The sequence below is a fragment of the Ascaphus truei genome, chromosome 16 (genome assembly GCF_040206685.1).
Source record: "Ascaphus truei isolate aAscTru1 chromosome 16, aAscTru1.hap1, whole genome shotgun sequence".
NCBI lineage: Eukaryota > Metazoa > Chordata > Amphibia > Anura > Ascaphidae > Ascaphus > Ascaphus truei.
Genome location: NC_134498.1, coordinates 34101233 through 34128565, shown reverse-complemented (window position 1 = coordinate 34128565; position 27333 = coordinate 34101233). Strand labels below are relative to the sequence as shown.

At 45.9% G+C, this 27333-nt stretch overlaps 1 protein-coding gene across 7 annotated transcripts in view; it reads left to right on the top strand.

Moving 5' to 3' along the window:
* IL13RA2 (interleukin 13 receptor subunit alpha 2) overlaps positions 1–27085 on the top strand; it is a 45081-nt gene extending 17996 nt beyond the window's left edge. For 2 of the 7 annotated variants that reach the window (XM_075573121.1, XM_075573122.1), the window contains exons 3-10: positions 4941–5092; positions 7135–7288; positions 8075–8199; positions 18192–18372; positions 19676–19821; positions 23184–23331; positions 25725–25833; positions 26527–27082. In XM_075573121.1, coding sequence (XP_075429236.1) covers positions 4941–5092; positions 7135–7288; positions 8075–8199; positions 18192–18372; positions 19676–19821; positions 23184–23331; positions 25725–25833; positions 26527–26587 — 1076 coding nt within the window. In that variant the 3' untranslated portion in view covers positions 26588–27082. Of the gene's footprint in view, positions 1–4940; positions 5093–7134; positions 7289–8074; positions 8200–18187; positions 18373–19675; positions 19822–23183; positions 23332–25724; positions 25834–26526 lie in introns of all 7 variants that reach the window. The other 5 variants (XM_075573118.1, XM_075573119.1, XM_075573117.1 and 2 more) reach the window with 4 other exon arrangements.
* The last annotated feature ends 248 nt before the right edge of the window (positions 27086–27333 follow it).

The following is a 27333-nucleotide window of genomic DNA, read 5'->3' as shown; positions in this document are numbered from 1 at the left end:
GTCAGTGGTACTGTTCTATCCGGAAAGTTCACCAGGTTTTGCGTTTAATTGACGGGTGGAATGAATTGACAGACTCGTGAAATTGTCCCCAGCAGATGAAGAGTGGTGAGTGAGGTGTAGCATACACGAAAGTTTGGACAATCACTAGACCTTATCCGCATACTGTACATATACATTTCTATCTATCAGCACCTCTAAATAAATTTTACATCGGTGTGCCTGAACAATGCTGAAAAAAAAAACAATTCTGGGAGCAGAAAGCACTTTTTGATTGAATATACAGTATAGGAGGACTTTGGCTAGTTCAGATATTTTGCGTATTTAACCAATTGTTTATCAGATGAATCAAGATTCCGTTAAGAGACCATCTTTGTGTTAATAGATAGTAACTTATATGTATATACTGTCTAGTGATTGTCCAAACTTATGATGAATTGGTGCAACTACATTCATTTGTACGGAGGTTGACATTTGGATGAATTGTATGTATAATGTAGGGAACTGGTATTTATGTATGTATTTTGTATTATTATATGATAAACTATGTGCTCAATAAAGGGTTGTTAAGATATAATTCTCTACTATTGTAGATGTAACACCCCTATCCCCTCGGGCAGGATATAGATGGGTAGTAGGTGTTAGTGGTGCTCTGTTGGTAAACTGGAGCCTGGGCCTCCACGTATAGGAAGCTTGGAGTATGATGGATATGGGGCAGCGCCTCCACCTGCAAGGGTGCAGCCAGTGGCAGGGATTCACCCCTCACAGGAACTTGTATTAAATGAGTCCACTTCGGGAGTGCCAGGAAGGGTCAAACTGAACTGGGTTTAGTGGAGTCTTGATGCAATCAGCAGAGAGTATATAGTACATGCAGCTCTTTCAAATGTAATACCATCCACCCTTACCTGGGCCGATGCAATGTTCCACGGGGGCTACTACCTGGGGTAATTAATCCTCACCCTTACCTGGGTCAGATAGGCTTCAGCCTGAGGCAATTAACCCTCACCCCTCCCTGGACAGATGGGCCTTATTGGAATTACTACTGCCCCTGACTCAATCAGAGCCAGGGCAGGAACCAGAGCCCCTCCAGGATTCAGACAGGATACCTCAACCCCAGGGCTGACTTCACCTAAAGAGGAAGGGGAGAGCCCCCAACTTATTTACCCAAGGAGTGTAAACCTTTCTCCCCACTACCACCCCCCCCCCCCCCCTCCCCCAGTCTCTGGACAGAACTTGCTGTAGCAAGTCTGTCAGCCCATTAGTCACATGACTTCCTAGCTCTGACTCCTGCCTCACCAGACCAGCATGTGCCAGTATGTGCAACATTGTAACCTAACTAGGAGCCAACTCACATGCAGGGCCATGTGCCAAGGGTGTAACCCTAACTGTGCCAGAATCTGCCATAGTTTACAGGCAGGACAGGGGTTTCATTCTAGAAGGGAAGTGTGCTACATAGATATGTCATTTTAACATTTCTGGGAGGTATTAAGAGTGCATTGGCTTAAGGATTGGCTTGTGTAATACGAGCTTGAGACAAAAGGTGGCACTGTGTGCTCATTTGCATGTCATTTCCCAGAATCCCTTGCTGCAGTGGAAGCGCTGTGTGCTGGGCGATAATGGTGAAAGACAGGGTTATATATATTTTTATAATATCTACAATTCACCCACATAATAACACTTTCAGAATATTTTCTATACACACATTTACACAGGCTAAACTCTAATCACCAGTGGTCGACAAATCACCCAAAAATCTACTCGCCGAACAAAAAAAAATCTACTCGCCACCTAGTACCACACGTGTGCTGCTTGGGCCAATAGGAGCTCGCCACAATGTTAAATCCACTCGCCCGGGGCGTGCAAATGTATAGGTTTGTCGAACACTGCTTATCACTATAAGTTTATTTATTCACCATTCGGGTTAAAATTCACATTAATTGTGGCGCTACTTTATTTGTTATATATATATCACAATTATTAAGGTTATGGTGGGTAAAAAAGGTGACAAAAACCCTCCACAGTAAAGCATATAGCAACTGTAAATAATTACTGTATGTTCATTTGCATGTCTTAGGGGCCATAGAGGCTTGATCAGGGCGGAGGCGCGCTGACGCTGAGGCTCGCCTGCTGAAGTCTGCGCGATTGCATGGACTTGCAGGCGAGCCAGCGTGCGCGAAGGGAGCCGGGGGGAGGTGGTTGGAGGCGGGGCAGTGACGTCGCTGGGCCAATCGCCCGCGACGCACTGACGTCAACGTTGACACTGCTTCAGGCTGATTGGATGTTTTCAGCCGACAGCGCGCTGAAAAACAGCTTGGCTGTCGGCTGAAAATTCCAAAGCTTCAGCACGCCTGCGGACGCTCGCATGAGCCCCCTCTCAAGGCATCCTCATTGAGGATGCAGGGGCTCAGCGCGGAGCGTCCGCACGGCTCAGCACGGCCTGTCCTTCTATGGAAGCTTTTGCAAGTTGCGCAGAAATGTTGTTTAAGAACTAAACTGATACAAATAAGAATAAGACGTCTTCTATTGTTGCACAAAAGTATAGCGATAAGATGTACCCTGACGTACTTTGTTGTTGTACTAAGTTGTTTTTAAGCAGGTGTTATTAATGTTTAGTGACCTTTAAAATGATAGGTTATAGAAATATATTTTAGCTTGTGTAAGTAATTTTAGGCAATAACATAAGAAGATATATTGTTTCTTATTAGTAATTCAGCCCCTTATGGAAGAAACCATATGATTATTAAATGGTATAAGAAAGCCTACTTTGTGACTAGGAATCAGATCTGCTACCTGTAGCGGTCTCCGTGTGTACACATGTATACAATAAAGCTCACGTGTTATTCTGCTGAACCCTAATATTTTATTGTTATTATTTCTACACTTTCACAGTATGTATGTATATATATATATATGTAAGCAATACGATACCGTTTGGAAACGAAATCAGCAGGCAGCACTCCAGAATTGAACAAACAAGTGTATTGAAAAAATAAACACAAAACCAACGTTTCGGTCCACGAATGGAACCTTGACAAAGGTCCCATTCGTGGACCGAAACGTTGGTTTCGTGTTTATTTTTTCAATACACTTGTTTGCTCAATTCTGGAGTGCTGCCTGCTGATTTCGTTTCCAAACGGTATTGTATTGCTTCTTCTTCATTATAGGATCTATACCCACACCAGTGACTATTATTACGGAGTGCTTTTTATTCTTTTTCTATGGTGTGTGTGTGTGTGTGTGTGTGTGTGTGTGTGTGTGTGTGTGTGTGTGTGTGTGTGTGTGTGTGTGTGTGTGTGTGTGTGTGTGTGTGTGTGTATCAGTGTAGAGGGAGAAGAGGGAGAAAGGGGGTGGCCCGGTATTAAAGGGGTTGCACCCCATATGGCCATCCCCTGACTTCACCAGAGAGACAAGGGGTTAACTGGACTGCGGCCGAGGGATGAGGTTTGCACCTTGTTATACCTTGAAAATGTATGTTCCCCTGTTCCCATGTTTCACCTTTAATGTTGTTTCCCAAGGCAGGGATAAAATCCTGCAGAGATTCCTTTGCAGACGCCATCTGCTAGGCTAATGGGTCATGAAGGGCAGCCGGCTGATTAGCCTAAGCACGGTGATCAAAAAGTTAACTGCCCTGATTGTTTACCCAAAGTCTAGGAGCCAAGTATTGGTCAAACGACTCTGCCAGTCTAATTGTTACCTGAGGGCGGAGAATCATCAAACTGGAGTGTTTTGTAAGTGTTATGTCTACAACTACAAACAATGCAGATACTTCATTTGGTAAACTGATCGTCGCCCCTGATTTCATTATGGGGCTACCCATAGAGTCCCAGTACACATGAGCTAATTAGCTGGAGGGCATGGGTTAGTCTGTGTCTCCACGTTAGGGATTGGATACAGATAATTGTTCACCAATGGTCTTTATTCAATGTTAAGAATAGGGTTGCACAGGTATATAAACTGTGTCAACCCTACAGTTTTTAGTTGTGCTTCTGATTCCACCTGGAATGTCACTGGATTGATGGAGAATTGTTAGCTGATACTTCTCCATCCCCCAACCCTAAGTAAGTGTTACTTCTTGCCTGTTAATTGTACTATATTGCTGTGTTCACCTTATTTAAGGAATAAATTATATTTTATTATATCTAAGACTCGTTCAGTTCAACCCAGATATTTGGTGTTCATTATACCTTGTCATAAGCTACCGTGACAATCAGTACCGTGTTAGCCAAGCTTCAAAAATGAATAGACGATACCGTTCTGTGGCTAACAAAATGCTTTTATTTGCTTTTATATATATCTCTCTCTTTCAAGTGTAGGAGCACCGCTTTGAATTGTTAAAGGTATATACCCCCGTGTGCATTTATATTGGTTTGTAGTGGAATCTTATTTTATTTTCCCAGTTGAGTGAGGTGTACCTTTCATTACCTGTAAGAAACTAGTTGATGGGTTATGGATGTGATGTAGATTGTTAATTCGAGGAGTTTAAGGCAAATCAGAGTTGGAGAAGATTTTTGTCCCTTCTTCCGCCCTCCAAGATAACTTATTGGATGTTAAAAATCCATTGTGTCCCTTTATACATCTCCCCCACCATTATTTTAATGGTATGGGGACATGTTGTATCAGGGGTGCTCAAGATCCCCCAACAGATCAGGTTTTAAGGCTATCCCAGGTGGCCCAATCAGTGGCTCAGTCGCAGATTGACCCACCTGTGTTGAAGCAGTGATATCCTCAAAACCTGGCCCGTTGGCGGGTCTTGAGGACTGGGGTTGAGCACCACTGCTCTTCATCCATGTCCCTCCCTTTATTGCCTGTTCATAGCAGCCAACCATACTACACAATTATTTTGGGTTTATTTGAAGGCCAATGTACAGGTAATTGACAAAAGTAAAAACATGGCGATCAAGGGAAACTTTGCATCTTCTCACGTGACCTTTTCTTGTCTTCAGTTGGTCCACCTTCCAGTTTGGAGATCAATGACCCTGGATATTTAGGACTCATGGACATATACTGGCAGGCTCCAGCTACAATACATGCCTTCAGCCAATGTACAGTTAGCTATGAACTACAATACCGTAACATCGATGAAAAGCCATGGAGGGTAAGGCAATAACTACGAGTTTCCTGAAGCACCAAATCCTATGCGTTGGTATTCGTTGATCAGTGCGTTGTAAATCCCCTTCGCTGATATTTGGGTCTGCAGTTCAGTTCCTCTAAGTTAGGGGGCCCCAACCTTTTTGTGGCCAAAGGCACACTTGAGCGTTCAGGAGAGAGTAGCGGAGTACCGGGCACCAACTAATGTGCGTGCACAAACGCACACGCAATACACAATACACTTACAATACACTTAAATCACTTACAATACGCTTACAAATCACTTACATCACATACAATACACTTAAATCACTTACAATACACTTAAATCACTTACAATACGCTTACAAATCACTTACATCACATACAATACACTTAAATCACTTACAATACACTTAAATCCCTTACAATACACTTACAAATCACTTAAATCACTTACAATACACTTAAATTACTTACATATCACTTATATTATGGGGAGGCTTCCAGTGCTGTACCGGTGCCGCTCGCTGATGCAGAAGTTGGGTCCGACGCAGACCGGCACGCAGCAGCTGTCGGTGGCACTGCAGTCGCAGGCACCCAGAAAAGGCTTAGCGGGCACCATGACGTTCGGCTTTAAGTAGTAGATCTGCTAATGTTATAGAGCCGTGTAGTCATGGTTTGGTATCTTCGTATTGTGGGGAGCGCAGAATCACACCACAAATATAAGAAACACAGAAAACATATGTCTAGACTGTACACAGATGAAATTCTCTTGAAATCGTTTGATGTCAAACTCACATGGCCCCTGGAGGTTAAAGGCAACAATAGATTAAACGAATTATGCCCAAGGATCCTCCCAACACTTCCTCCTTCTCCCCCACCCCTCAGGCTCTGATATGATCAGCTGTGCGTGGCTTGTATGTGGAACGGAACTTCAGCCTTCCCAGAGGCAGAAGATAGAAGCAAAAAATAGTGTCAATTGTCTTGATTTTATGTCTAAAAAATATCCCAAGTTTTAAAATGAACACTGGCCTTCTACAAACCTTTAACAGCGTAATACAGGCATACCCCGCATTAATGTACGCAATGGGACCGGAGCATGTATGTAAAGCAAAAATGTACTTAAAGTGAAGCACTACCTTTTTCCCACTTATCGATGCATGTACTGTACTGCAATCCTCCTATACGTGCATAACTGATGTAAATAACACATGTGTAACAGGCTCTATAGTCTCCCCGCTTGCGCACAGCTTCGGTACAGGTAGGGAGCCGGTATTGCTGTTCAGGACGTGCTGACAGGCGCATGCGTGAGCTGCCGTTTGCCTATTGGGCGATATGTACTTACTCGCGAGTGTACTTAAAGTGAGTGTCCTTAAACCGGGGTATGCCTGTATATCAGTATAGAGGTAGCCCCGGCCGCAACCAGCCAGTTATGGTTTGTATAAGAACACTGTATACCGTATATTCAGGCCCTACATTGGACTCGCATGATAAATATACCACACTACACTACCGACACACTTTATTGCAGCACGGCTAGCACCGCAAGCCGGGGGATGCCCCGGCGTGCTAGCCGTACTCCCTCAGCGTGCCGCGCATCACCGATGCGCGGTCACGCGTCATCGGGAGCCTGCGCCCCCTGCACGCGCGTCCAGGGCTCCCCGAGGGAGCCCTGGTGTCCCGCGATGTGGGGGACGGCGGCAGGGGGTTCCGGGGGACCCGGCGGACCCGGCAGCGGGAGGGAGAGCGCCCCGATCGGAGGGCGCTCTTCCGCTGCTTCGGTGCGCGCCCAGCACCCTCCGGCGCGCGCTAGGATACTGCTGCGGCTGAGAACGGGCAAATGCTCGAATAAACTCGGCCGCAGCAGTATGTTTCACTTATGGTTTATAACAGGAAGGACATCACATAACGGGAATAAGCGCTTCAGGCATAAAAGTAACATTAGGAAAAGGAGTCCCTGCCCCGAAGAGCTTGCAATCTAAATTGTAGAGCGGCCTGGAAACATGTCACGCATTGTTATACAGAGCTACGTTATTTTCCTTAACTTTTATTTTTATTTCCAAATAGGCCATTCAGACGAAGCAACTAAAATACAGAGCGGCGTTCAATCTCGGCAGTGGGATTACAGCAAAAATAAGGACTGTTGTGAAAGGACCCTGTATTAATGAATCAGAAATCTGGAGTGATTGGCTAGAAACCACGTATTCCCCTTCTTTACAAGGTAGGGGAAATCATACATGATAGTTATCCGTTAAACTTGGATGATAAAAATGTAACCATTAGTACGATACTCACAAAGCTCTATGGCTGTGAGTCACCAAAGCGTGAGGCCGGATATTGTGCATCGTCTGGAATGGCTGTTACCACCAGACTACAGGCATACCCCGCATTAACGTACGCAATGGGACCGGAGCATGTACGTAAAGCGAAAATGTACTTAAAGTGAAGCACTACCTTTTTCCCATTTATCGATGCTTTTACTGTTCTGCAATCGTCATATACGTGCATAACTGATGTAAATAACGCATTTGTAACAGGCTCTATAGTCTCCCCGCTTGTGCACAGCTTCGGTGCAGGTAGGGAGCCGGTATTGCTGTTCAGGACGTGCTGACAGGCGCATGCGTGAGCTGCTGTTTGCCTATTGGGCGATATGTCCTTACTCGCGAGTGTACTTAAAGTGAGTGTCCTTAAAGCGGGGTATGCCTGTATATATATTCTGCATTGCGGTTAACATACTCCTACATTGCAACTGTGATCTACAGTAACTCTCATCAGAGACGCGGACCTCGCTATATTCCCCTTAACTTTTTCTTTTTTATTAGCATGTTGTCCTCATTAAGCCTTTCGTTGCCAGAGGATCATGCCCCTTCCGTGGCCACTGACCAACTGACTCTTCTTCAATATGTGCAGACATTTAGTAGTTTGTACTGTAAAAAAAGTAAACATCGTCGCATTGCAAGACGCTAATGACTAATGTGCTACTGATAACATTTGTTCCTATGTGTAGGAAACGCTGAGTCACAAATTGAAGGTTTCCAGTGTATCTATTACAACTGGGAAGTTCTACAATGCACTTGGCAGCCGGGGAAAGATCGCGGCCACAGCAGTAATTATGCGCTGCAGTACTGGTATGTATCTGTTCAAGTAACTGTATCTGGAATATCCACAGCTAAAACACATCTCTGGTGTTTGCAGATTAGTTTGACAGGCGTGCTGTGTCATAGCAAATGTGTTTTTGTCAATGTCTGGGCACACACGTTTGATGTGGTAATTGTTGTTGAATGAATATTACAGCGTCTTATGAAAGAACATTAAAGGTTCATGCAAGGAAGGAATCCAAGCATTATTCTACAGGTGTTTTATTTTAAATAAATCTATGCTTAGATAATACTTACAACTTTTTTTTAAATTCAACTCAATGCCATTTTTAATAAGTCTTAATATACGGAGCGTCCTTTGATTTCTACGGCAGGTTTTAGCACACTTCTCCTTAAGTGCAAGATCTTTGCAACACTGTCCTGTTTGTGGTCATTTGTTGCCAATATTCCCAGCAGTTTGAGCTGCAAACTGTAACAATAGATAATGTTACCGTAGTAATATCAGGATACATTGTAGCTGCTACGTTACACTGACTGATGGATTGATTTGAAACTGAATGGCAGCCATTTAGTGAACCCTGAGAACCAGGATTTTGCTGATTGATCACGTGAGAATCAATCGATCGACAGCTTCGGTAATTCATTTTCAATAAAGGTAATCAAAGGCTGCATATATTAAAACACATGTATTTGTAACCTTTTCTTACGCTGCTTGGATTCCCTCTTAAATACCGTGACATTTATATGTAATGAAGAGACTCCAATGAAAATAACGTCTATGTGGACTTTGTGTCAATGTATCAAAGATCTTGATACAATGACACAGACGTAAATTGTAAATTGTTACACTATAAGCATCAGTTTTGCTCAAGGCTGCTTTAATACCATATTGTTCTTCAGGACCAAAGCAGCTTCTATGACCTTTTAATAAGAAATATGGGGGTTTATGTATCAAAGCAAATTTTGAGAACAATTGACGCATATTGTGTCATTTTTGCGGCAATGCATCAAAGTGACGGCGATGGGGCTGGCTGGCGATATTTTTCCAGGGCGCGAGGCAGGAACCTGACTTCCCAAATACAACAGATAATTGCAACATGCACAGAAACACACCAGATTTATGCACCATACACACACGCGCCACACATACATACATACTGTACATACATACTGTACACAAAGCACCAGTGGGAGAAGTAGCCATTGTTTGAATCCGTTGTGCACGAGAATACGACAGGGCTACTACTCTTTAGCCACTGGAGGGCGCCAGAGGATGCAATAACATTGACTATATCTACACCGGATACATGCAATAAGCAAACACACACACACACTACACCAGATTCAGTATTGTACGTGCACACCCATACTGTACACAACAGATGCATGCACCATACACACATACTTTCTAGGAACATACACCACACACACTGTAAGGGATGTCGGGCTCGACAGCTGGAGGAGGCAGAACTGGACGGCGCCCGGAGCACGGGCATAGAGATGGGCTGAGCATCACAGAGCTGGTGAAGGGCAGGTGTCGTGCATGAACTGGGCAGACGAGGCAGCAGCGAAGGTCAGGCAGGCTGAGGTCACGGAAGATGGTAGGCGGGATAAAGTTTTAAACATGCCGTGGACAGGGCAGGCGGAAAACAACAGAGTAGCCAGGCAAGCCTGGGGGTCAGGGCAGGCGGAGTTTAAGAGCGTGCGCAGGGAGGCAGATAGGCAGCAAGCAGGTCATACGGATCAGATGCAAACGCTGAATACAAAGGGCAAAACCACCTTGATCTGTCAATCAGAAAGTGAACGTAATCTGCTTATAAAGGAGGCCACGGGGAGGGTCCACGGGGCTGAGGGGCAACAGGTGTGGACTTCAAAGTATTCTGCAGTGGAGCTATCCAGCAGCTGGTTCTTATCCCCTCGGACCTGACACACACACACACACACACACACACACACACACGGAACAGATCCGTACGTGATGCGCACACACCCACACATATGTACGGCTGCGCTTATAGTGCCTTGCGACAGCAACGCGACGTCGCTCCAAAACAAATACATTGAATCCGTCGCATGCGCTTATAGTTAGCGTGCCGGCGACGGAGCGACCAAAAATGTGGTAGTCAGTGTTATTTGATTATGTGACTGTCTCTAAACCAATCACAGAGCGCCTATTGTACTCTGCTCTCCCCCGTGGGGACGTCACTGGCCTTGTCGCCAGCGATGTCGCTCAAACTTGAAGTGCAACTTTCGGCAATGGCGACGGGTTACGTCATCGGTTGCGTCGCCGGCGCTATAAACGCGGCCTAAGAAACACTTTCTTGCATACTAAGAAAACGCAAGCAGGCAACAGAGCAAACTTCTATTTGCAGCAGTGGCGCAGCTAGACATGTGCGGACCCCCCGGCAAAACAAATTTCAGGGCCCCCTCATGTCACACTCTTTTATCCCCATCATGTCTCTCTCTCTTTTCTCCCCATCATGTCTCTCTTTCTTTGCATGCTCTCTCTCTGCTCTCTCCCCCCTTCTCTCTCTCTCCCTCTCTGCTCTCTACCCCCCTTCTCTCCCTCTCTCTTTGTGCTCTCTCTCCCTCCTCCTCCCTCTTTGCTCTCTCACGTATTTCTCTCTTGTACGTCATTTTCTCTGTCTCTTCCTTCCTGTATTCTTCCTTTTTCATGTCTGTTTTTACCCCTGTGATTTAACCCTTCCTCTTCCTCTCACCTTTCCCAGCCTGTCTCAGGCTGCAGCTCCAGCCCTGCACTTCTTGAGGTCCCGCCCCCTGACCTAAGCTCCGCCCACCTATGGAGGTTCTGCAGAGGAAGGGATTCCCCTCTGTCCTCCCTATGGCATCTCAGGGCCCCGCCCCGTAACCCAGGCCCCGCCCACCTGCAGAGGAAGGGATTTCCCTCGGTGCTTCCTGCATCTCAGAGCCCCGCCCTGACCCAGGCCCCGCCCACCTGCAGAGGAAGGGATTTCCCTCTGTGCTTCCTGCATCTCAGGCCCCGCCCCCTAACCCAGGCCCCGCCCACCTGCAGAGGAAGGGATTTCCCTCTGTGCTTCCTGCATCACAGGCCCCGCCCTTAACCCAGGCCCCGCCGACCTGCAGAGGAAGGGATTTCCCTCTGTGCTTCCTGCATCTCAGGCCCCGCCCCCTGACCCAGGCCCCGCCCACCTGCAGAGGAAGGGATTTCCCTCTGTGCTTCCTGCATCACAGGCCCCGCCCCCTGACCCAGGCCCCGCCCACCTGCAGAGGAAGGGATTTCCCTCTGTGCTTCCTGCATCACAGGCCCCGCCCTTAACCCAGGCCCCGCCCACCTGCAGAGGAAGGGATTTCCCTCTGTGCTTCCTGCATCACAGGCCCCGCCCCCTGACCCAGGCCCCGCCCACCTGCAGAGGAAGGGATTTCCCTCGGTGCTTCCTGCATCTCAGGCCCCGCCCCCTGACCCAGGCCCCGCCCACCTGCAGAGGAAGGGCATCTCAGGCCCCGCTGACATGTGGCATGTGCCGCTGACAGGAGGGGGGAGGCCGGGCCCCCCAAGAGTGCTGGCCCCCGGGCTGCCCGGGCTATAGAAACACCCCTGATTTGCAGTATCTTTATGTTGATTGAGCTTATTCATTTTTTGTGGAAGTGAACAAATGAAGTAAATTATAATGTAATAAAGATCCCAGTTATTTATTTAACACTATACCTAATGCTGAGGAAGATATCCTCATAATGTGAGAAATCACTCACTTATCAGTGGCTGCTGGACTTGTGCCATTCCAACTGTATGCATTTGGTAAAAGTGTCGTCTTTCTGCCCTGTCCGTGCTATTTTTACTGTATAATGCATATAACTCTAATAATAACTATACTCAGCAGCACATTCCTGTATGTGCAATGAAGGAGCTGACTTGGAGAAAAGTCTTATGTTAAAGCTGCAGTTCAGTCAATATCCTGCATGTGTGTTTTTTTAATAAATCAGTTCTGTAGTAAGAAATAATACTTTTAGCATTTTCTGTTTTTAAAAAAACAACTTTGAAAGACCAATTTTCTTGTATTCTATTTTAACAGCCATTTGCTAAGGCTCTGCCCCTTCATGTCCTGTCACAAGCCCTGGCACACCCCTTTGTCAGCCCTGCCCTCCCTCTAGCACATGTCAGTGCAGGAGTGCTCATGAATATTCATGAGCTTCCACTGACAGACAAGCAGAATATAAACAGATCCCTTCACTAATTATGTCACCAAATTTCGACCTATCAATACATGGAGAACGAATTGACCTGCAGCTATACAGCTCTTTAGGTAATTAGAGATTGCCCACATGAAACTATTGAAGTAAAAAAAATAATTAAAAAAAAAAAAAAAGACTGAACTGCAGCTTTAAATGCATTGAGGGGGAGAACCGTTCTGAAACATTATCATGCTTGAGTAACAGTTATGTAACTAATTATATAGCTAGGGAGATACTTCCCACAGACCGTTAAGAAACTAAATTGATATATTTGAACTGTGCCTACCCCTGAAGAAGCTTTGCTTCATATTTATTTCATATTGCAGTGCATACATATGTAATAACATATTGTATCCTATGGATTATAACAAAAGAACCCTATGCTACATCCAATTGACAAAACATATATGGTAATAAGTATAAAGTTTAAGTACTTTAATAATAATATTTTCTTGGTTATTTAGTTAAACCCTTTGGCCAAAGATATATATATATATATATATATATAAAATGTGGTGGGTATTGGGGTTTGAGTTTACTGGGAATGTGTGTGTTAATCCTATGGATTATGCAATATACTTTCATTCTACGTTACTCTCACAATATATTGTACAATAACTTTATATAAATAAACACAGCTTAAACAGAAATCGTGTATTCACAAAGAACATTTTGGGGATATAGTTGGCATAAGGTAACACTTATCTTTTAGTGTAATTAATTGTGTGTCTTGTTCTGTTTGTTGGAATTTTACTTATTTATTGCTCACTTTAAGCTTTGCTTTGACATTCAGCTTCCAGATAAATTGCTTTTGCTTTTGTTGTATACTTTGTTTAACATGCCATACAATAGTTTTATTGACAGCACAATTAATATAGTGAAAAATTGTGTTTCGTATTATGCAGTGGGATTTTTTCATTTTCCAATAAAGTGCTTATATTGCTACTATCAGTGTTACATATTGAAACACAAATATATATATATTTTTACTGTGCCTCCCATCTTTATAAGCAGACAAGACAAAGTACAGTAAGCCTTGTCTGCCGGGCCAGTGCTACAACTAGGCGACTAAGGCGGTTGACTGGGGCGGCACATTGTGGGGGGCAGAGGCGGACGGCAGAGGAAGAAAAGGACAGAGGAGGAGGACAGCAGCAGCAAGGTGGCAGAGGAGGAGGATGTTGGGCGGTGGCAGGAGTAGAGGACTGAGGACCATAGGAGTGGAGCAAGACAGCACAGGAAGCCGGTTGGGGAGGTGCACGCCCCAGCGGTCCAACTCGGAAGTCTTCACTGACTTCTGGTGTCTGCCGTTGCTACAGCGCAGCTCCTCCACGGCCTTCTCCTGTGCCGTCCTGCTCTGCTCTTGCGTTCCTCAGACCTCTTCTCCTGCTGACGCCGCCGCCCACCATCTCCTCCTCTACTGCCCTACTCCTGTCGTTCTCCGTCCTCTTCTCCCGCCACCGCCTGACGTCCTCCTCCTCTGTCCTACTCCACCTGAGACCACCGAAGCCAGGTTGGTAAGAGTAGGAGGAGTGGATGAGAGAGAAAGAGGGGAGTAATAGACGAAGAGGGGCGGTGAGAGAAGTGAAGGATGGAGTGAGGGAAGAAGGGGAGTTAGAGGGAAAAAAGGAAGGGGGTGAGAGAGGAAGAGGACGGGGGTGAGAGAGGAAGAGGAGTGGGGTGAGGGAGGAAGAGGAGGGGGGTAAGGGAGGAAGAGGAGGGGGATGAGGAAGAGGAGGGGTGTGAGGAAGAAGGGCGGGGTGAGAGAGAAAGAAGGAGGGTGGGAGAGGAAGAGGGGGGTGAGAGAGGAAGAGGAAAAGGAGGGGGTGAGAAGAAGAGAAGGAGGGGGGGTGATTAAGGAGTGGGAGGGGGGGTGATTAAGGAGGAGGAGTGGGAGGGGAGAGAGGAGAAGTGGAGGAGCGAGAATGGGGCTATAGTAACATTTAAATATTCTGACAGTTCAGACCGGAGGAGGGGGGCTACGGCCCAGAGGGCTGAAGGTTCGCTTAGGGTACCGAATACCCCTGCACGGCCCTGCTTATCTGCTGTGAAGTTCAGTATCGCTGTGTTTAAATCACGCCATAATAAAAAATGGTGGCATTTTGTGTTACATGGAATAGTGCTACGTGGAATAGTGTTACGTGGAATAGTGTTACATGGAATAGTGCTACATGGAATAGTGTTACATGGAACAGTGTTACATGGAACAGTGTTACATGGAACAGTGTTACATGGAACAGTGTTACATGGAATAGTGTTGGATGGAATAGTGTTACATGGAACAGTGTTACATGGAACAGTGTTACATGGAACAGTGTTACATGGAACAGTGTTACATGGAACAGTGTTACATGGAACAGTGTTACATGGAATAGTGTTACATGGAATAGTGCTACATGGAATAGTGCTACATGGAATAGTGTTACATGGAATAGTGTTACATGGAATAGTGTTACATGGAACAGTGTTACATGGAACAGTGTTACATGGAACAGTGTTACATGGAATAGTGTTACATGGAACAGTGTTACATGGAACAGTGTTCCATGGAACAGTGTTCCATGGAATAGTGTTGCATGGAATAGTGTTGCATGGAATAGTGTTACATGGAATAGTGTTACATGGAATAGTGTTACATGGAATAGTGTTACATGGAATAGTGTTACATGGAATAGTGTTACATGGAATAGTGTTACATGGAATAGTGTTACATGGAATAGTGTTACATGGAATAGTGTTACATGGAATAGTGTTACATGGAATAGTGTTACATGGAATAGTGTTACATGGAATAGTGTTGGATGGAATAGTGTTGGATGGAATAGTGTTACATGGAATAGTGTTACATGGAATAGTGTTACATGGAATAGTGTTGAATGGAATAGTGTTACATGGAATAGTGTTACATGGAATAGTGTTGAATGGAATAGTGTTGAATGGAATAGTGTTGAATGGAATAGTGTTGGATGGAATAGTGTTGGATGGAATAGTGTTGGATGGAATAGTGTTACATGGAATAGTGTTACATGGAATAGTGTTACATGGAATAGTGTTACATGGAATAGTGTTGAATGGAATAGTGTTGAATGGAATAGTGTTGGATGGAATAGTGTTGGATGGAATAGTGTTGGATGGAATAGTGTTACGTGGAATAGTGTTACGTGGAATAGTGTTGGATGGAATAGTGTTACGTGGAATAGTGTTGGATGGAATAGTGTTACGTGGAATAGTGTTACGTGGAATAGTGTTGGATGGAATAGTGTTACGTGGAATAGTGTTGGATGGAATAGTGTTACATGGAATAGTGTTGGATGGAATAGTGTTGGATGGAATAGTGTTGGATGGAATAGTGTTACGTGGAATAGTGTTACGTGGAATAGTGTTGGATGGAATAGTGTTACGTGGAATAGTGTTGGATGGAATAGTGTTACATGGAATAGTGTTGGGTGGAATAGTGTTACGTGGAATAGTGTTGGATGGAATAGTGTTACATGGAATAGTGTTACATGGAATAGTGTTGGATGGAATAGTGTTGGGTGGAATAGTGTTACGTGGAATAGTGTTGGATGGAATAGTGTTGGGTGGAATAGTGTTGGATGGAATAGTGTTACATGGAATAGTGTTGGATGGAATAGTGTTGGGTGGAATAGTGTTACGTGGAATAGTGTTACATGGAATAGTGTTGGGTGGAATAGTGTTGGATGGAATAGTGTTACATGGAATAGTGTTGGATGGAATAGTGTTGGATGGAATAGTGTTACGTGGAATAGTGTTACATGGAATAGTGTTGGATGGAATAGTGTTGGATGGAATAGTGTTACGTGGAATAGTGTTACATGGAATAGTGTTGGATGGAATAGTGTTACGTGGAATAGTGTTGGATGGAATAGTGTTACATGGAATAGTGTTGGATGGAATAGTGTTGGATGGAATAGTGTTGCATGGAATAGTGTTGGATGGAATAGTGTTACAGGGAATAGTGTTGGATGGAATAGTGTTGTGTTATGTAGGAGTAGCCAAGTTGAATTCAGAAGTGTTACAGATACATTTAAAAGGAACAAACACTGGAGAGACCTTTATAGTTTGTTCTATACAAAGTGATGTATCGCCCTGATAACGCGCTGAGGGGAAAGGTGTCTTGTGTGTGCGTTACGCTCTGTACAGGGGCGGGGCCTGAGATGCAGGAAGCACCGAGGGAAATCCCTTCTGCTGTAGGTGGGCGGGGCCTGGGTCAGGGGGCGGGGCCCTGAGATGCAGTAGGAAGGACAGAGGGGAAATCCCTTCCTCTGCAGAGCCCCTGTAAATGGGCGGGGCCTATGTCAGGGGGCGGGGCCTCAAGTAGTGGAGCCTGAGAGACAGGCTGGGGAAGGTGAGAGGGAGAGGAAGGGTTAAATCACGGGTAAAACAGACAGGAAAGGGAAGAATACCGGAAGGAAGAGACAGAGAAAATGACGTACAAGAGAGAAATACATAAAAGGGAAAATAAAGACGAGAGAGACACAGACAGACAGACGCCCGCATGTCTAGTTACGCCACTGTCTCTGTAATAATCGTTTTAATTCATAGATCACTGTACACATTGTCTAAGTTAGGGGTGTTCAACTCCAGTCCTCAATTCCCCCCAACAGGTCAGGTTTTCAGGATATCCCTGCTTCAGCACAGGTGGCTTTGAGGCCGTGCTTCAACGACTGAGCTTCTGAATGAGCCACCTGTGCTGAAGGAGGGATATCCTGAAAACCTAACCTGTTGGTGGCCCTTGGGGACAGGAGTTGGCCACTCCTGATGTACAGCATACTTCATGAGGGCCCAAAAGGGGCAACCCTTGTTAACGTACACTTAGGGCCGGCCTTATGATGTGCGGGGCATGCGGGCAGCAGGGCCCCTCTGGTGGAAGTGGTGGGGTTACTTACCTTGAAGAGCAGCCCTCCTCCTGCAGCGTCACGACGTCACGTCATGGCAACACATCGCCATGTTACGTTGCGTCACCATGACAGCGCGATGCTGCAGAAGGAGGGCCGCTCTGTAGCAGTAAGACCCTCTTCACCACATGCACACACACGTGCACACACTTTGGGATGAAGAGCACACACTTAACTTTGGATGAGAGGCGGTTCTGTCGGTCCCGGGGCTCAAGGAAACCGCCTTGCCCTTAGGCCGGCCCTGTCTATCGGTCACTGAATGGGCATTAAAACATCTTCTGGTAGCGGAAAGTATCATGGAATTCCAGTGACAAGGCCAAACACGATATTAAGATACGTTACAAAGATTGTGATTAAAACTGGCATTATCATAGACATCATCACACAGGCCGGTTTCAGGACATTAGATAAAACATTGCTTATGACGGCCTCTGGGTTTCTTAGGCTAAGGCCCCGGTCACGCCGCTGTAACGCGCGCCCGCGATATTGGCGGCGCGTTCAGCCGATTCCCCGGTCTGCAGCTCACTGCAGGAGGAGAGACCGGGGGGGGAGCGTGGCGGAGGAGTGACGGGGGCGCGGCCATGATGTCACCCGGCAGGTTCGCCCTCATTGGCTGAACCGCCGGGGGGCGTGCCTAATCGCTCGACGCGAGTCCTGCTCTCAATTCTATTGAGAGCAGGAGCAGCTCTCGCCCGAGCGCTGCGGCCCCCCCTCGCAGCGGGCCCGGCGCCATTGAGGGGAGGGCTCTCGTGCGTGCAGCGTCCGCCACAGCGGACGATGTAGTAGGCAGCGGGGGCAAGGCCTTACACTTAACATGTTTGCTCACCAAGCACTTTAGGAAATAACAGACGAGGCTCATGGTTTTATTTTTATTATTATTCTTTTCGTTCCTAGGCAGAAGGGGCTGGATCAGACCATGTCCTGTGGAACCTACCTGAATTCAAATGGCACAAACCTCGGATGTGTTCTTCAAGATCAGACACTGGAAGACTATACAGACACATTTTTTTGTGTTACTGGAATTCCGGGTTTAACGCCTGTTAGACCATCATACTTTATACTCCAGCTTCAAGACATAGGTAATACACCAACGCAGCCCTGTCCTGTATAAATTCATTTAGTTTATTAACCCAGACAGGACAAAAGTACGGTAGAAATGTACGTTCAATGGCTAACTAATGGTCAAATAGACTGCAAGCATTCTAGACCACTTAGGTCCCTTCTTAGGGCAACGTTTGTATTAACCTATCATTTGTATATCATAAGACTTTTCTCATTCGCATGTCATTAACCAGAATCCCTGGCTGCAGCGGAAGCAGTGCAGGCTAAGGCCTGGGGGGCCGCTGCGCCCGGCGGCGCGGGCGGCCACACGAGCGTTCCCCACCAGCAGGGGAATCCTCCCGAGCCGGTCCCCCCTGGCTGCACAGCTCACTACACGCTGTGACGCGTCAGCCGCTAGGGGATACAAGAGAATTGTAATCCCTAGCGTCGACGCGTCACGTGTTGTGGCTGTGAGCCAATGAGGAGGGGAGGCTTCGGGAGGAGGGGAGGCTTCGGGGAGCGGGGAGGCGAGTTTGGAGGGAAAGTAGCGTGAGTGCCTGTCTGTGTGTGTGTCTGAGTGCCTATCTGTGTTTGTGTGTGTGTGTGCGTGAGTGCCTGTGTGTGTGTGTGAGTGTGTGTGTGTGTGTGTGTGTGTGTGTGTGTGTGTGTGTATGAGTGCCTGCCTCTGTGTGTGTGTGTGTGCATGAGTGTCAGCGTGTGAGCCCGCAGCATCTCCGGAGTCCCTCCGCTTAAACCACGCCCCTCCCTTCCACTCCAGCCCTGGCTCCCGCTCCCTACAGACCGCAGATCGCGGTCTGTGTCTGTCAGCGCCCCGCCTGTCTGCAGTGCGGGCGCGCTGACTGAGGGAGTGGGGCCTTAGCCTAAGAGATAATGGGGAAAGGCAGGGTTGCAGACCTGTCTGAGACATGTGAATGTGCTCACAAGTTGTATTTTTATTTGCATAAGAATTTTCGGAATCAAATGAACCCCAAATTGTTAGCAGAAGTGTTAGTGCTATACGCTGGATGTCACACCATTGTAGAAAATGAATATAGGTTACTAATGTACATTATTAAACTATGCTTTGATCTGAATTACCATTGTAAATTAAGACAGAAGTGTGATGTTTCAATAGAAAGAGGCCGTGGAAAATACCTCCAGCCAAATACACTTTTGATGTTACCCAATGAGCTGTGAGTGATCACAATTTGGTCATTTGACAAATATACCAAAAACCTGTTTTCTTTTTCTTTATCTGTACTCGACTAAATCAAAACAGGCTATTTTTGTCATGCAACATTTAGAAGAGATTGTTTTTTCTTTTTGCGGCTTCCTTGATAGTTCAGCCGGCCGCGCCTGAGGAATTATCCATCTCCATGATAAACACAGAGAACATTTTCCTGGAATGGAAACCCCCAAGTGGCAAAGTTCCTGCAAAATGCCTGAAATATGAGATTCAACATAAAGGCAGCGATGAAAGTTGGGAGGTGAGTTTACGCTATATAATGTCAATAATGTTTGGACATATTTGGATATCTATGATTTATTTAGTAAAAACATACAATGTTGTCAGTGTTTATTACATTGTGACAATCCAATATAGCACATAGTATATATGAGTACTTAGTACATATGGCTCTAATATAGGTACATGGAATTTCTCCTGGCAGGGATAATGACAAACTACTAGAGGTTTCCTTCTCTGTCTTTCTTGTACGCAAAAAAACATAAGGGATCGGCACTCATACACTATAATATAAAGTAGAAAAAGAGTCCTTGTGGTTTGCTTTGGGTAGCCGGCTTATTTAATGGCGTTATATTCTGCAGCCTCACGGTAGTAAAGTATTCAGTTAGTGCATATTCTTCAGACGCACACTGTTTGTAACAAGAGTAGTGACGTTTCAGGGTCCCCTGACCTATTCCGCAGGCAAGCCTAATTGAGCTACTTTGGCTACAATATGGGGCCTATGCTATAAGCCTCGATAAGCCACTTATTGAGGCCTACTCGCCAAAAAGTACTGCTATTCAGTAAGCCTCAATAAGTGGCAGATAAAAGCCTTTATCAGTATTTTTTTTATTTTTTATATATATATATATATATATATATATATATAATCGCCAGTCGAGCCGCGATAAGCCACTTATCGGCAGTTTCTCACATTCGTGGAATTCTGGTAGCCGTGATTAGGTTATCGAGGCCTATCGCGCCTCTAGACTGGCGAGTTTCTCCCAAAGGAGGCTGATGAGAACCTGCTGAGGCGGCGATACAGGACTTGGAGAAAAACAAATCGTCGGATTGATGCCGGGAGTCTCCAGAGCTGATATCCATTAATATCGGCACCGGAGACCCCCGGCATGAATCCCATGCAGTAACAATGCATTTACAGGCAACTTCGTTACCTTAGTGCCTAACCGCTAAGGCAATGAAGGGGTTAACCCCTCCCACTACCCACCAAGGGCCAAAAAAAAAAAAACCCTTCACCCACCCCTGCTACCCACAATAAACCCTAATACCCACCTCCTCTACCCCCACATGATTGATACCAGAGGCTGCGGGTGTCCTCAGGTGGTCCCTCCGGGTGTCTGGGGGCCCTCGGGTGGTACCCGTGGGTGACTGTGGGCCCTTGGATGGTCCCTGTAGGTGTCTGGGGACCCTAGGGTGGTCCCTGTGGGTGTCTGGGGGACCTCGGGTGGTTCCCGTGGGTGTCTGGGGACCCTAGGGTGGTCCTTGTGGGTGTTCGGGGGACCAAGGGTGGTTCCTATGTGTGTCTGGGGGCCCTCGGGTGGTCCCCACTGGCCTGCGCTACTAATCCTGTGGCAAAAAAAAATGTGCAATACATTGAAATAAATACACCCCCCTCCCCAACCTCCCCAACCTCCCCAAAACATACACTACAGTAATGGGCAAAAAAACTATTATACAGATGTGGATAATAGCTAATTTGCCCATTAGAAAATAAAACATTAGCCAGCCAGCATAAATAAAGTAAATAAACCTTTCTACTTACATCTGCCATCATGAAAGGCGTCCCTCATCAGCATACTGCAGGTCCATGTCCTCCGTTCCCAGAAAGAATACAAGAAAAAATACAATCAAATGGCCCCATACCCCTTAATCACCTTAACAGTTAGTAACCGCTATTGTAATTAAGGGGTTAACCAACCCTCCCCCTCTACCCACCTGGGAGGCCTAACCACCCACCCTGGGACCACTATACCCACCCTCTACCTATTGATTGGCATAGTGATACATCATACCCAAATAATATGGGCATGATAAGCCACTATAGCAGTGAATGGTCACCCTAATAAAAAAAAAGCATGAAGGCCAAAAATACACAATAATAAAAAATGAACATCCCAATTAAATAAATAAAAGCACTAGCCAACTAATTAAATAAATAAAAGCAATAGCCAACCAATTAAATACAAGCACTAGCCAACCAATTAAATAAAAGCACTAGCCAACCAATTAAATGAAAGCACTAGCCAAACAATTAAATAAATAAAAGCACTAGCCATCCAATTAAATAAATAAAAGCACTAGCCAACCAATTAATTTAATAAATATAAACACTAACCAACAAAACAATGAATTCATTTAAACCAGTAGCCAACAAATCTTCCCCTGGGAATCTTGCTCAGCTGGCTAGATCATGTTCAGCACTTTGGAGGGACGCAGATCACGGTCACCCCATGAAATCACACAAGAAGCCCATGACGTTGGAACTAGGTCTCGGGGGCCCCTAGACTATTGTAAGACTCCCGTAAGCAGCGGCGGATTTCCAGACCTGCTGCCCTTTGGCACTTATCTGGTGCCACATCCTCCGTGCTGCCGCCCTACAAAAACATCCTCGAAATTGCAGCGTCATATGAGGCTGCAGACTTCACCAACGCGACATCGTTTGACGCCGCAATGTTGGCCATGGCAACAAGATGCCGTGTGACGTCGCAGCATCATTTGATGCTACAGAAAGAAGGCGGAGGCAGCAGGAGGGCGGAGGCAGCACCAGGTAAGGAACTTCCCATCAGGCCTGAGGGTGCGGCCTCTGTGTATGGGGACAGAAATTTGTGCTAACCCAAAATGTTGCCACTCTAGGCCGGGCCTAATGGGAAATCCGCCACTGACCGTAAGTAAAAGGTAATGCCACGGCTCCTCTGGCAAAGTGTGGGCCTGTGACAGCTTTCAATAGCAGTCGGCTGACCTGGCGGCCATTTTGGAGGCATTGGAAGAGGAGGGACGCTCCTCCTCCGTTTCCTCACTGATTGCGCTCCACGGGAGCTCTGGACACGATCTAACCCGGAAAAAGCAGACCCTTTGAGGATGACGTAGTGACTACGCATTGGTGTACTAAAAAAGGGTTAAAGTGGCAATACTGGCACATAAACAGCACTCCTTTGCTCCCCGTGATACACGGAAAGTATTATCTCTCACTCAGTAAAGGAAGCACCTTGATCTCTTTCAATGCGTAATGAAAGGAAGTTTACCTCAATGAGAAATGAAACTATATTAACAGAAAATGACATCAAAATAACGTGACCGGTTTAATGAAGGAAATGACCAATTATAGTTTAAAGTAGGGGTGGGCAACTCCAGTCCTCGAGGGATGCCAACAGGTCAGGTTTTCAGGATATCCCTGCTTCAGCACAGGTGGTTCAGTCCCTGCTTCAGCACAGATGGCTCAATCAGTCCCTGCTTTAGCACAGATGGCTCCTGAAAACCTAACCTGTTGGGGGGGGGGGATGCTTGAGGACTGGAGTGGAGCACCCCAACTTAAGGGAACCCTTAAGCCCTCTTCAAGGAGATGTGAATGCTTCCAATGTTTCCTTAACTATTTTCTCTTTCTAGTCCACGGCCGAACAAAGGGAGACCACGTGGACCGCCAGGAAACCAAACTCTAGCCACATATTGTGTGCACGTGTCAGAGCGAAAGTGAACACGTTTTGTGCAGATGATGGGCTTTGGAGTGACTGGAGCCCTCACACGTGCTGGGAAGGTATACTGTGCTGTACATCTCCATGTAATACCTTGTGCAAAGACGCAGAATAGCAGCGCCAGCCACTAAGCTAGTCCAACGTAATAAACTTGTGAATTGTGTATAAATGAAATAATGTAGTGATAATACTAATTACACAACAGATAGTCGATGTCCTGTTTGGGATATACTTAAGTCCAGCAGCCAGAGGGATTTCCGCGTCCCTCCTAACAGTATACAAGAAGAAAGAGGATCTCCTCAAACAATTTGCAAATATATGAAAATACAGGAAAAGCAGGGTACTAATGAACAAATTAAAACTAATTGTGTTGTTCAATTACTGGAACTGATATATATTCCCAAAATAAACGTGTTATTCCAATTTCATTCAAGCTTTCCAAAATTCAGCTGTAAAAGTTGGCGGATTTTAACCAAATAGATTGCAATGCCAACTTGATTTCATATTGAGGAAATACCAAACAATTGTGGTTAATGCTTTCATTGTTCCAATTTCATTAAAGCTTTCCAATATTCAGCTCTTTATATATATGATTGAAGTTGACTAATTTTCAACCAAATAGATTGCAATGCCAACTTTATTTGATATTGAGGTAATACCAACAGATGTTGTTAATGGTTAACTTCACAATGAATTGGTTAATAGGATAAAGGATATATATAGGATAGCTTTCACCTGATCTTTATAACCTCTAATCCTCCCATGTTCCAAATGGCAGCAGACGAGTTATTGGTGTGTTTGCTCGTCACTCAAATGGAAGTCAGAGGTGTTTTCTTATTGGATCAGGATATTCGCTTAGCAAAGATAGAAGAGAGAAAATCGTGGATCAATACATGTAATAATGGAACTGGTTAAAACAGTAATATACTCACAGTACAGCATTGGTGGGTCAGCGTTGTGGATGGCTTCCCAGCTTTCATTGACAGTCTCTGCCCCCCCCTGCTCCGGTCCGTCAGAGGCTCTGCTCTCAATGGCGAAGATCCGCAGCCTCTCGTCTCCCAGCTTGTGCACAGCGTAGGCTAAGTCCCCGCTAGCGCTGAGCGGGCGGCGCTTGCGGTGGGAACTTACATATGTAGATATATGTAAGTCCCTGCCCACGCGGTGCGCGCGGCGCTCGTGCGCGGGCAGACGCGCTCACCTGCGATTGGCGCTTGGGTAAACAAAAAACCTATACTTACCCGCGCGCTCAACTACCCGCAATGCCCCCACTCCCTCCCCCCGTACAAGCAGGACACCCGGCGCTCATGCTTGGAGAGCTCTCCAAGCATGAGCGCGCTCAGCGCCAGCGGGGACTCAGACTTAGGCTGCGGTCTCAGTAACTGCCACAGCACACGGCACGGTGATGGCCACGCCCCCACAAATCCCTGACCACGCCCCCTCCCGTCGCAAGCTCCCTCTCTCCTGGAGACCGCAGATCGCGGTTAGCGCTGTGCACGCGCCGCCCCTCCCCCCCCCTGCCGGGCGCGCGTGTCACAGTCATGACTGGGACCGCAGCCTCAGGAGAGACAAGAAGCCAGTGAGGTCTGCAGACGTGTGTCTGTGTCCTGCTCGCGATCGCTCGCACGAGCTGCCGGTTTCCGATTGGCCCAGGGGATGCAACGTGTCACTCCAACTACGGTGGTCTGCAAGGCTCAATCCAGCACAAGATAGCAACAGATTGCGTAATCCGCGGATTGGATTCTACAAATCCGTCCACGGGTTGCATCCAATTTTTCGCGGATGAAAACGGACCACTCTGTCCACACATTTTACACCGCGAAACGGAGGGGAAACGCGAGAAAACCCGGGAAACGGATTTGCCTGGATTGGCCCATCTATACTCGTGTTACACAATACACAGTATATAGCACTTGGGACTCTAGCAAAATAGGACTTAACAATGCATTAGTGAGCCCTGCAGATACCAGTTAGCACAAAATGCAGCCAGCATTTATTATTTATTCTTATTATGTCTTATTTAGAAAATCTTCAACACCTTCACGCCACAGTGGTATAGGATCTGTAATATTGTGTGTATACTGTATATGTGTATCTTTATATAGCGCCATCCATGTACTTAGCGCTTTATCGCAGTAATACACAACATTATAAGAATTAGCGCTTCACACAAAAGGAAAAGAAGTCCCTGCCCCGCAGAGCTTGCAATCTAATATTAAAGAAGTTGTGTCATTTCTCACTTTAATGGTCCAAAAATATGACCCTAACAATTCCAGTAACACTATATGTTTGGCACTTAAATTATATTTATAATCCCGTAATAACAGGCTAGGAAATAACAATTAGTATGACTTCACAGCAGCTAAATAACAAACTGTACAGGGGACTTATGTGTATTGAAATAAATGGTGTTTTGTTACCTGGATGATAAAGCAGTATATGTACTCTTTCTCACCAGAGCCATATACAAAGTTCCCAAACCTGCTATACTTTGGTGTTGGCGGAAGCATCATAATACTAATAAGTGTGTGTGTGACGGCAGCGCTTTTGGGGGACGCGACAAAAAGGTAATTGATTAGGAGGGTCCATGAATCGAGCTACAATAACCGTAACAAGGCGGATCAAAGCTGCTGAATTGGGTTTAAAATAATTGCACATTTTTTAATCTATTTGTGCGGATTTTTGGCACTTTTTTTTACTCGCCACATGTAACTTATTTTGCATCTGGTCCTTCTAGCTTCACATTGTATAACCAGTAACCAACCACACACTGAGACCCAAAAGGTTGAAAAAGCTGTCTCTGAGTCGGGTTACTGGCTCTGCGCTTCTTTAACCCAGGCTGTGCTGAAAAGCTGTGTAATGCGGCAGGCATAAGCTTATAGGGGGGGTACATGTGAAAATGGACACGAAGCAAAAAGGTGACAGACTGAGTGCTCATTTGCATGTCAGTACCCAGAATCCCTGGCTGCAGTGGAAGCACTGTATGCTGAGAGATAATGTCCGGGCTGCAGACCTGCCTGAGATGTGAACGTGCTCACACGTGGTGTTTCTATTTGCTGAACGATGGAGGGCTTGCGTCACCGTATTTCTCCCCTTAACTTGTTTTGTGCGCATTGTACAACTTCTCTACATTTGTAGTCCTTTCAGTGAGAAAAAGGGTTCCTCTGTAACGTGCACTTGATTTAGAAATGACTGAAACTGAAATCACCTGAGGTGTGAAATAAACTGTGTGCATTAAAGACAATGTCTCTCGATCTCAGGTGCTGGTCACAGAAGTTACACCGCAAGGAAAAGATCAATCGACTAAATGAACATTTTTAATATTTGAAGCGGGCGGCATTCAATTCGGGTATCACCTGGAACACCGGAACGAGCCTCTTCAAGACGGGTTTATCCGGGCCGGGCAGAGAAAAGTGAACATTTAAAATACTCCTCAAATATATGGCTCAAGCCAGTGTCCCCGGATGTTCTCCAGACAGTCGTGACTTTCTATAATACATCATCTTTCATAAAAATGTATCCAGGAAATGTGGATTCGATACTTATTGCTTTTTAGATACTAAGCAAATCTTGCAGTTTAACCTTTTTACATTCTAATGTATTTTACAATATCTGCTGTTTTAAGTACTTGTATATAATGTACTAGCTGAGAGACCCGGCGTTGCCCGGGAGGTAAATGCGTAATAGGTAGTATTATTTATAAATCGTGGAACAATAGGTGACTGTTTGTTGTAAAGGTTGGATAATAATATTGAAAAGAAAGATGGAAGAAAATGTAATACGATGTTGTATAAAAATGGTTTATTGTAACCACACCACAGTACAATGTATATTTTGGTGGCATAAGTGATGTAAAAATCTGAGTCGTGTGTCCTGCTAGGGTGTGAGGCGGCGGGTAGCGCGTGGGTTGTGAATGCTGTCTGTGAGTGGGGGTCCTGCTAGGGTGTGAGGCGGCGGGTGGCGCGTGGGTTGTGAGTGCTGTGTGCGAGTGGGGGTCCTGCTAGGGTGTGAGGCGGCGGGTGGCGCGTGGGTTGTGAGTGCTGTCTGTGAGTGGGGGTCCTGCAAGG